The following is a 12,207-nucleotide window of genomic DNA, read 5'->3' as shown; positions in this document are numbered from 1 at the left end:
TTGTGTCCCAGAAGACTTATTGCAAAATAATGCTTTTTTCGCCACCATTTTCTCCCTGTTGATTCTGCTAAATGGAGATGATTTTGATGCTTAAAACACACAGATCTTTCTTGAACTGTTTGAGTGCACATAGACCAATACTTACAAGGTTCAGTTTCTAAGGGGAGGATTTTTTGGCAAACGAGCAAGCTGAAGAAAGTCTGCACATGCTTTGTACCACCAGAACAGCATAAAGTAGTCATACATTTTCCTTAATATTTCTCCCATGCCCTATGTAGAATGCAAAGCCCTGAGCTGCTGTCAAGCAGCCAGGAAACTGTCATGGACATTTTTTGCCCTTGTGAAACTGAATTTTTCTTTTAAAGTATTTCATTCTTGTTTGAATCCATAAATAAATGCTTACTTACAACAAAGAGATTCATGCAATAGACGCGTAGCAAACAATTATTGGCAATTTGTTGACTGTTCAAGTATTAAGTTTTGACCAAAAGGTTCTCATTTCTATTCCAAGAAAACATCACATCCATCCCACAGAGGTGAAAATGAATTATAAAGGTAAGATTTCCCATAGAACTAAAATTGCTCACTGTTTTTGACACTGGTGATAAATGAACAGCTAAACTTATTTAAATCTTTGTAGGAAATACCTGCCAACATTCACTTTGGCTTGAACCAGTCTTGTCCTGTTTTTAAACTTGCTTGCTACTGAATTATACTATCTTTTAGTCCAATTTTTTGGTGTGGGTGCGGGTGTTGATCTCTTCTTCCAAATAACAAGGAACAGGAAAAGAGGAAATGATCTGAAGTTGCAAAAGAGGTGATTTAGATTCAATATTAAGAAAGACTTCTTCACTGAAAGGATTATCAGGGACCAGGGAAGAGGTTGAGTCACCATCACAGGAGGCTTTCAAAAGATGTGCAGATGAGGCACTTAGGGACATTACTTAGTGGTGGACTTGGCAGTGCTGGATTAATGGCTGGACTTGATCATCTTAAAGGTCTTTTACAACCTAAATGATTCCATGATCAAATATAAACTCCTATGGATGTCCTGAGGAAACCTCACAGAATATAACTTGAATCCAGGCAGAAAAGTGAAGCAAACTTTAAAGGTTTTACCACCTGCATAAGTCATTACCAAATAATATTTGGGTGAAAACCACAATCATGAAAAAAGAATAAATCTTGCATTAGTGAAAAAGCATCTTCCTTTAACAAACTCAAAGCCTTTTTCTGACTGACATCAGTAACCTTGCAGAAAATAACAAGGAATCACAAGTGAAACCTGTTGGGAGATACACCTGGAAAAGAGGAGTTAAAGAACTTGTGAAATCTAAATTATTGTGCTCTTAGACATATATCTGTAGGACTGCATGAGTCAAAAATATATTTTATGAATAATAACAAGCTTTCTGACATATTGTAGTGCATTAATATATAAATGACCTACTTTGAACTGCCCTCTCCTGCATTTAGTCTCCTGCTGAAACTCTCACATAAATACATTTAAACAAGCCTAAATACATGATATTTCAGATTTCTCCAGGCTCCAGAAAATCCACCTTATTATTTTTGACACTAATGTACTTTAGAAGCAGCCATCACGCTTTAAACTGCTGAGAGTTACGCACATTTCCCACGCTCACACCAAACTGTGGCCACAGAAACCATGGCCAGCACTCGTGTGACAGAGACATCCTCTCCCTGGAACCCTTCATTTGACAGTGATGCAGACTAAAGGACAGCCTGCCCCTCTAAGGAATTCTAAGAATTTCTTCAGTGGCCTCACTGAACATGGATTTGGAAGAGAATTCTAGAGAAATGCAACGAGAAATGAAGACAATCTCTTGCTAATGTTGGATTGGAAGATAATTCTGACCAGGACCCCTCTTCTGGGGAAATGCAGCCAAACCCCAAGAGATCTGACGAGGATCTGGGCTGCAGAAGTACCATTCTTTCTTCCAGGAATGAAAAAATAGGAGATTATCTCTGTCAATCCAATTTAAATGGCAGTACAAAAAGATGTCTAAATAAAGACCTATAAGAGATGAGAAGAATGAAAAATAAAATAATGCTTTCCATTTCCTTTTGGATAAAAACATATTTTGTTCCTTCCAAATATATTCTACAATCTCCTTTCCAAATTTTGCTACCAGCTGGGACAGCTGCTGAGGAAGAGCCAAAATGCATCTGAGACACATGTAGCAGTCAGATTTTGAACTTCTGCCTTTGCTTTCTTTTCAAGGATAGGTAACTGTCTCATTAAGTGAACGCTAAAAAAAAACCCTTGGAAATTTAGATACTGTCTTTATTGCTTTTCCATTATATTTACTGTGTTCTGTGATTAATCTAACTATTTAGACTAGGAACTCAATACTTAGGCCACTAAAATCTTTCTCTTTTGGATTTTTTTCAGGTTGGTACAAGTATAGATCCACACTTTAATCCTGCTACTTTTAATGGCAACAGCAGTGGGTAAGTTTGCAGCACATTCACATAAACAAATGGTGAGGATAGGGAATTTTATATTTGTTAGTCTTACTGCTATGGTTAAAAAACCTTTTTTTTTAACCAACTAATATTTGCTTTCCTGTAATACATGTAAAATGTACAGCAGTCAGATGGGAAAGACAACTATACAATTAGCAACATCTTCAGTGGCAGAAATTATTAGTGTTGCTGAGTTAGGATGTATAGGAACTGGCTTGAATTTCTTATCCTTTAAAAGCAAAACACGCCAAACCCATACACGCAGACATTATCGCCAGAACACAGTTCTTGGACAAGACTGAAATCTTGTAGTTCTCGCTCTATCTGCTGCAACATTTGCAAGTATTTCCCTGGATCTGATGTGAAAAGCAATGCTCAAGTATGATTTAGCACTAAATTCCACTACAGGAAAGTAATAAGAAGAAGCTAACCATGCAGTCTATGCCTAAATTTCACTGAAGACAAAGTATTTTATTGAAAGAGAAATGGAACTACAGAAGTGTAACCTCTCTTTAGGATATAAACCTTCACAGAGCTGAACTCCATGAAGAAATATTTAACTCAAGTTGCTTTTTCATCAAACGCAGCACATTCTTTATTCTGATATGCAATTAAATGTATTTACTTACACAGCAGAAAACTTTCACAGCCATTTCCTCATTAAACTGGCCAAGGATTATCCGAACGTCATTGCCCTGCAGATGGAATAAAATACAGGGCAGTTAAACACAGTCACAGCTTCCAGATACCACTTCAATTGGCCATTCAGATCATGCAGGGAGTTAGCACAGATTACAGCTGCAGACAGAATTAATACAGAACTATTTCATCTTCTCTAAGTCCAAGAACTTGAAGAACTGCATAAGAAAAAAAAAAGCTGAGGCTTAGAAAATTATTAGTCTATGGTAGTGATGAGAGTAAAACTGATACTACAGTCAAATATTAGTGTTCAATAACACTAAAATATCAAATATTCTTTTGGTTATTTGCAATATTTCTTCTACAATTTTGTGTATTAGAACTAGTTGAAGACATAAACTTATCACTGTCTGCATGAAATAAAACTGTAAAATTAAGAAATGAGATTTTTGAGATTCAATGCCTTGATATTACACCTGCTTTAGTAATTTTTAAAGGTTTTACACATACAACATCTTCTCCACAGTCACTACAACCCATTGTCAACTCCCTCTCTACTGCCTCCCACCTCCACACATTATAAAAAATCATCATAGTTTAAGAACCTATGACTGAAGTCCAAAGACAATTTTACTTTCATACTTAGAAACATATTAAGAGAGTCTTCCTAAATATAGGAACACATGCAGGAAAATATTTCTCCAGGAACAGGACTAACCTCTCCCTAACATGAAAAATTACTTCTAATATCCATAAAACACACTTTTATGGCTTCACATTACTTTTTCTTTCACACAACGGCAGAGTTCTCTGCAAAAGCTTGAGCAAATCAAATTTTTCATTTCTTTCATGTAAGACCTGCTTAGAATTACTAATAACTCTTTCCCTCTCCAAGGAAAAAAGAAACATATGTTTCAGCATGATTTTCACTGGCAAAAAACATTTCAGCTTTAATTAAATCAATTTGTCAAAGATTTTTAGCTCAGATAATTTCACTGTTTATTTCTTGTTCAGCAGAAAAAATTATGATGGACAGTGCAGTAAGATATTAGAATGCCTCTGTAATTAAATGCATGAAAACAGTATCACTCTTAGCATGGTTTAAATCAGAAATAACGTAACGTGCTTTGCTCATTCTGAACCTGTGCATTTTCAGTAAGCCTGCTTCTCTTCATTTTTATATTTAGCTGCAGACTGATAAAGTAATCTAAATCTTTTTCAAGTGGATTAGATTCTTTATAAACAAATCTAACAAGGTTACATGAAACTAAACAAACAAATTATACAAATTACAGCAACATTATTACAGTTTTTGTAAGGACAATAAATAGATTTAGGAATTATGCACAAAAAATCTCACCTCATCTACTATTTCTTTTTTTCACATTTTAAAAATAATTTAGTTATTCTTGGAACCTCAGCTCTGAGTCACTTGACTGCTCTGAACATAAAAATGCAAACTTAATATTTGAAAAAAAGAGTAGCAGAGTTTGATTAAAAATAAATGGCACAGCATCTAATAATTAGACTTAAAATTGAAGAAATTCCTTTCCATTTTATAGCATGATGAGATCCAATTAAAAGAGCAAACAAACAATCAAAATATGTACACAGTGTGGCTTCATAAATAATAATCCCAGAGTGCACATGCAGCAATGCTGCCCGCTGGCTGTGTGACAACATTCAGACTGAAATCATAGCGCCTGTGGTGTGTGGTTTCACACCTTAAGACATTGCTTCCACCTGGTTATCACATAATTTAGTATGTAATCATTAATTTTGTGTCAGAACACATATAATTTAGGAGCTAATTTAGGAAAGTCTGGACAAGAGCTCTTCCTCTTTCATGCATAGCACCTTCCTCTGTGCACACACTCCTCAGACAGCCTCTTCCTCCTGAACTCCACTTTTTGCATTCCCTTCCACATTCTCCCCAATTTTTTTTCTCAAAGAATTGCATTCAATATTGCAAATCAGCCTGGATCTATTGGATGCCAGGCTTGGGTCTGCTGACTCCATCTCACATAAGAGACACTGAAGCTTCAAATTCGTGCAACTGCACATAGCTCAAGTCCTGGCAGAGGTTTTATCTGCATGGACAATGAAGTCTGCACCAAAGTGTATCAGAGCTGGGTTCATGTCAGTGCTCATGGGTCAAAGTCCCCATTACAGACTCATGCAAAGAGTTACATCAGATGCCTGCTGGGAATAACTTCTTTACCCCTTCATTCATAATGTTAACTCACTACAAACCAGCATGATTTCCTTGCAAGGATATACTACTCCTTTACTCAAACCCTTGCAGAATGATGCAAGTTAACGCAGTGGAACTTCCTCATAGGGATCAAAGAAATCACCCACTGGATCCAGCAAGTGTCAAGTCTCTTATTCAGAGAGCTGTAAATTGCTTGCATGGAGCTAAAACATATTTGGCAGAAGAGGTTTTAATTCATGGAATTAGGCAGGTGATCTACAAGATGATTAAAAACATCCCAGGGGGAAGGCAACTCCCAAAAATGCACTTACGTAAAAAGACCAATGTTTAGACTGTTTACCAGATGGTGAGCTGTCATATTTACTCTTCCCAGAGATTACAGTAGCAATATCAGCATTTAAGCTTTGCCCCTCAGTAAGAAATACATATGTTCCCATATGGACTGAAGTTCAAACAAGAAAATGAAGAACAGTTACATTTCATTTACCCACAGTTGTGGCAAACCCCGCGTAAAAACATGTTTTATAAATTAAGACTGTAGCACAGCCTCAAAAAAGAATAACTCTTTTTCTATTTTCTATCTTTCTTTCACATAGGTGAGGATATTATTTGGCTAATAATTAAAAAGTGCCTTGGTAGCACCAGGAGCTAAGTATTATAAACCCTGAAGAGAGTGAGGATCAACACACCTAAGATGCTCTGCTGAGGGATGTAGAACAACTTGTCTCCCTCACTGCCATTTCTAACAGCCTCAGACACGAGACACCCTTTAGCCTTTTCAGAGTTTTTGAGTGATGCATATTATCCTGAAATAGGCAGCTATTTTTTTTCAGCCTTCAGAGCTTCCCTTCTTTGATCAGATTTTAATCTGCCTCATTTCTAATGAATAACAGCACAATGTTGTATTATGCAGCTTTTCAGAGAAGGATTGCTACAATATCTCATCTGCCAGGAAAAGTCAATGTCTTGGCAGGCTCTTTATGAGATACCTAAATTGAATATCTCAGATACTCTGTCTTATTCTCTACCACATATCTGACAGTCAAGAGGTTATCAATAAATCTACAAAATTCTGGGTAACTTTGACAAAATAGGTAGCCGTGTGTTCTGCCTTTTAAATGCTTGGATGTCCACTTGAAGAGCTAGAGATAAGCCTCTGACCTTAGCTATGGAATCACTGATGGGGAAAGTGAACCAGAAGACAACAACTCCCACCATCATAACATGATGGTAATTCTTTTGTCCTACAAGCAAGACACGAAAAAGTTGGAAGCAGAAGTATTATTGCTCTTGCAATTTGTCTGTGCATGCTTAGAATTTTGAAGCATTTGCATGGATGTACGAATCCATCCCTTTCTCTGAACACAAAAATGAGTTTTAAAGATATCCTTAAGCTTAAATCTACCTTTTAACTGTGCAGTCAATTCAGTAGAAGCTAAGCTGTTACCGAGAGAAATACAAAATATAAAGGTATATTTCTTCAAATCCTGCCAGATTTCACTATTTTCTGTTCCATAATCATATATTTCATTAATTTAAATGTGTTTGTGAAGATAAAATGTATTTCAGGTAAGCAGATACCAGTTTACCTTAGATATGAGGTTTACATGCTGAAGAAAGGAATGAACATTATTAGAATTGTTTAGCTAAATTCTGTGTCAAACATGTACCTAACGACAACTAACCTTTGTTTCTGTCAAGAGCAAGCAATTTTCTGGATAATTGCTTATTTATTCTTTTACTAATTTGTTTTGAAGAAGAAATCAAGAGATAACAAATACACTGTTAGTTCAGTCATCTCGAATCCCCAGCAAAACAATCCAGCGTGTAGTTGATGCAGAGGACAGCTAGAATTACATTACTTCTTCTGACTTCCAGCCTAAAAATGCATGCTTAATATGCTTTGTTTTTGTTGTTATTACACCATTCCTAGTCAAAAATATGGACTTTGCTGTAACACCTACTGGAGTCTCTTCAACCCAGACAGGTTTCCAGACAGAAAAAGCAAACTGGCTTAGACTGGACAGACACAAATGGCTTTCCACAAACATAAACTTTACTTATTAATACTTTAAACATTCAGGCTTATGTCTCTAGATTGTGAAAACAATAAAGCCCACTTAGTTTATCATGCTCCAGAACCTTTCCAGCTTCAGTAGTGGTCTAGTCTTACACAGGTCAATATTGATTTAATGTCATTTTTAAAAATATAATTTAGTTTATTAAGGTTTTTTGTAACCTGTTTTACACATATTCAAGCATTTGCAGAATTGTGGCTTTGATTGTGTGTCATATGCACTTGATGCCAGAAACAATTTGATCTTCGTCATTTAAAAGTGCTTTCTCCTGCTGTTCAATCATTTTCTTCATGTTCCTGTGCAGTTTAATATTCATCTCTCCTGTGTCTAGTTTATTGCTGGTTGTGCTGCATGGTAATGCTAAAATATAGTTTTAATTTTATGAGATGCCAGAAGTCTAATAAATCAATATAATAAGAAAAGGATGGGAAATTATTCTGCTACCAAATTTTTTTTCTTCTTTTTTCCTTATGATTCATTTGAAATCATGCAGATGATGTTAGCAAAGAATTAAATTTAAAATGTGTAATGAAGCTAATGGAAAGAGGCTCAATATTCTTTCTACATGATCATTTACCTTCAAAGGGTTCTGGTTCCAAACCACAAAAGTTTTTTAAAGTTTTTTACTTTTTTTATATACACGTGTACACACCGTATGTATACATCAAATATGATTGGGGCTTTAACTGCAAATATTAAGCCAGCAACAACTTCCTTTGTTTAGTATTACTATCGGGAACTATTAAAAATATTTACTATATACATAGACCTTCATTAACTTAAGAAGGACTAGGCCCTCAAAATGACATTTTTTGATATTATTATGCAATGGAATGTAGTAATACATCATTCTAATACAAATTTCATTTCCTTACTCCTCTTCATAGAAGAAAAATCATTACCACTTTCTCTTTTTCATCAAACAGTAACACATACCTTAAGCTTCTTTACACTTGTGCAGGGATCATCGGAAAAACTCTCAGTATCTGAGATCTCGATGTCTTTGCCATCAAGGACGCCAGTCAGATTATTCCTCACCTGTCACAAGTTGAGAAAAAGGCAAACTAGTGAACCGAGAGCCAGTGAGAAGGAAGCAGATGGACTGCATTTATACCTGTAATGACAAGCAATGATCTTGACAATGATATATTCACCCACACAGGTTTTTCCATTTCGCCTAAAATGTGATCAAGGTGCTATTCCCTTACGACCACAATCTGCTATCAATGGCTGCACCATGTAAAGGACTTTACTATGAGTGACAAAAAAAAGTTCACACACAGCCCCCACAAACTGGGCTCCCACTTTGTGTCATGGGGTGGACAATTCTTCTGTGTTTCCAGGGCTGTTAGGACCAAAAACTTTGTCGTTGCCAAAGTGATGCATGAGACAGTATAAAGGGAAAAGGCTCATCAAGGGAACTCTTACACATTCTCAAGTACTTATTTCAGCTGGTCCTAGCATGAATCAGCAAAGCTTAGCTTACATAACTTAGGGGCTGATAAGGCATAATGAGCTCCTCGGTGGCCTACCCCTCTCTTAGACCACTCATCACACCATGGGGCTTGAAGGTGGCACATGCCACTAGGTACTAGCAGATTTTTTCACCTGTTTAATAGTGGCAAGACTGTCCCCTCTGAGCTGCCTAATAGCACAAAGAAGCCAGACAACGTTCAAAGTAATCTAGCTTTCCGATTACGTTTTTTTGCCAAATAACTACTTCAAGGTTTTCTGTCTTAATTGCTGCTGGTTTTCCTCCAGCCACACAAGTGCAAAACCAGTTTCACATTACTATTCCTAATAGATAAGCAAAAATAATTTTAGTCTGCAACATGATTACTGACTGAAATGAAGAGAGTGGCACACCAATTTTAAGCTAATAGAATTATGATCACATCAATTGCAGTGATTGTCTATTTAATTTGTTTGTAATAGCAGAAATAGGAGAAGCAAATCAGTGTAAAACAGATATCCCACATGCAAACACAGAAAAAAGAGGATGGAAGATACGTGGTATTAAACAGGAGAATTTAGAAGTCTGTGTATCATATGCAGATACTTTCTGATGACCCTCTCTATGGGTCATTTCCTGACAATCATCATTTCAGCAGCTGCCTTAATTACTTCTTTCATGGCCTTTATGTCATCTTATCCCCTTTAGTCATGCTTTAAAATTACTAAGACACATTTTTTTTACTTTATAACCTTTTACAATGATTAGAACAAATGGACATATAAGTAACTTTTTATTAAAAATTGTTTTATCTCAGAGAAGCAAGTCAGAATGGTCAGCCCACCAAGATTTGCTACATCCTTTATCCTTTTGTGATGTTACCAGTTTTTAAACTCATTCTGTTAAAATGTGTTCATAGAAAGTGATCAGTAGTGACTTCTGCTTCTATGCTAGTAAAACTGAATTATTGTTATTTTCCAGTGATGTCATTAACTGCTCCTCACCACAGAGGTTTTTCTTGATACAAAGAAAAATTTAAAAAAGGAAAAAAATCAGTGATAACAAAAGAAAACAAACCTCTCTTCATCATAGTTTCGCCAATGTCCAAAATCCTTCCACCTAGTGTAAGAAAATACTAGAACTATCATTTGCTACTGAGAAAAATCAGCATTTCCCTTACTTAGCATCAATGTACTTTCCAAAGGAATACAACTTGTCATACGCTTCTACCCAATACTTGTCTTACTTTCTCCTGTATGGAAACAATTTTTTTAGTTTCAGACTTGCTTTTCTGATATTTTCTGACCAATTCTAAATCGGTCTTTTAATCAAAGAAAGACTAGATTAACATTACTCAGTTCAACCGAGCAGAAAACAGCTGATTTACCAAATACTGTCTAGTGAAATTAGACCATTATTAATGTAAGAACAGTGACAAAAACCACACATTAAATATTATTAATACTTATGGATAGGCTTCAGTGGTGGGCACAAGGCTGATGATTCTAAAAATTATACTTCAGGCTGTCTACTGACTTGTTGGGATTCCATCCCATCAGAACTTTGCACTTGAGGAATTAAATTGCGTATGTTTGGGGTTATTTTTGAGCAGTGCTTATTTAAATTCAGCCATTGAGAAATTTCTTTGACATCTCCCCTGGCTCATCTGCTAGAAGCAATGTATCTGTGGCTTTCAGAGCTCCTAGGCTTTTCATTTATCTACTGATTAATCTCCCAAAAGACACACCTTACTAGATTTTGTGCCAAAGAAGTTAAAAACCTTTTCCCTTTACTGCTTCAAGCAGGTATTTGCCGTTTTCCAGATGCATCTCTTGTGGAGATTTTGCCAAAAGAATTTTTTCCCATTATCCAAACAATATAGCAGCTTTGCAGAATTTACAAGTTAGCAGCTTTGTAAGAATTTACAAGGTTTTTCTAAAAATGATGTTTCCCTTTCAATGCTCTGACCTATGTCTGACACATATCATCTTGTGTCCCTGCTCTGGGAGTATTTTTACCATATTTTCCACTTTTTACTTCCTATTTCCATACTTTTTTTCCCACCAACCCAGGGTTCTTTTCTTCCCTTATAAATACTCCAAATAGATCATGGAACGGAAACTTGCAGTTTTCTTTCTACAGAAGTTCTTGACTTCTTTCAGATAAATTTAACTACAGAATCTTCTTATTTGGATTTAGGTCCAAAGACAGTCACCTCCATTTCTAGAGCTGCCAGTCCTGATGCAAACATTCCTATTTTGGATGAAATTTGTGAAACTGAGGATACAAAATGCTGCATGTTTTGTTTTAGCAGATGCTTGCAGTCCTGGAAAGTATCACCAGCAGTTTTAGTACAAGCAGTTTCAGCACTCAGCAGCAATTGTTTCATTCCACCAACCTCAAGTAAGGAGAACTGTAAACTACTGTGCTTCTGGGTTTTGTTGTGTAAATAGGATAATTTCCACTTTCAGAAACTGCTGTAAGAAAGTGGTAACAAAACTGCATTAATTTTTTATGGGGATCCACAGTTGCTAAGGAAATTTTGCACCAACTAAAACACAGAAGCAGTGTAATTCCATAGGATTTTAGACTCTTGTTAACAATTTAATGAAGGCTGTAGCTCTATGCCTGTTTTTATCAACTTTACATACTTTAAAGACAGCAATATTTCATTTTCCCAAAACAAGAACTACCAGCCCTGGTCATTGATAAACCTGAACATTTTCACAAACCACTGAAAGACACTTTTGCATTGTTCTGCCTACAAAACTAGATGAAAGCAGTATTTCACCATACTACATATTTAATCAGTGTGGTCAACTGCAAAAATTACGAGGGTACAAATATGTTTACTCAGGGGAAAGTTCCAAAAAATTAAGGGTTTGTAAGGGATGCTTTTGCAGGAAGAAAAGGATGGCCCTTTTGCTTTAAGCAAAAGTGAAGATGGGATGCAAGAGATAGATTTTTCTCTCTCATTCTGCCAGAGCTGCCCTTTGATTCAGCTCCCATGACTGAAATAAAGGTTTTAAAGTTTGCTACCAAGTCAGGCTGTACAATTTCTTGTGAAGTGGATGGCAGCAATACTTGCCTACCTCATAGCTCTTGTATCAAATTTAGTGATGTTTGAGAGGTGAACAACAAAGTCCCTCACCCTGCACCTGTGAAAGAAGAAATACAGGGATTTTGAGGAATAATGAACTTGCACTGCAAAGGCAGAAATTTTAATTTCTGTAATCTCTATCAAACTGAGAGAGTAGATAGAAAAAATAACTGGGATGTAAAAAATGGTGAGTCTAGAAGAAATAAAATTTCAACATACTCTTGGTCTGTAC

The 12,207-nt window shown here is 36.0% G+C and overlaps 1 protein-coding gene across 1 annotated transcript in view; it reads right to left on the bottom strand.

Annotated features, from left to right (window-relative positions):
• GABBR2 (gamma-aminobutyric acid type B receptor subunit 2) overlaps nucleotides 1-12,207 on the bottom strand; it is a 457,140-nt gene that overhangs the window by 233,808 nt on the left and 211,125 nt on the right. The window contains exons 4-5 of the mRNA XM_030971306.1: nucleotides 8,359-8,460; nucleotides 3,120-3,185 (exon numbers count right to left, since the gene is read on the bottom strand). Of these exons, the coding sequence (XP_030827166.1) occupies nucleotides 3,120-3,185; nucleotides 8,359-8,460 (168 nt within the window). The remainder of the gene's footprint in view (nucleotides 1-3,119; nucleotides 3,186-8,358; nucleotides 8,461-12,207) is intronic.

The sequence above is a fragment of the Camarhynchus parvulus genome, chromosome 2 (genome assembly GCF_901933205.1).
Source record: "Camarhynchus parvulus chromosome 2, STF_HiC, whole genome shotgun sequence".
NCBI lineage: Eukaryota > Metazoa > Chordata > Aves > Passeriformes > Thraupidae > Camarhynchus > Camarhynchus parvulus.
This window is presented reverse-complemented; position numbering and strand designations above follow the sequence as displayed.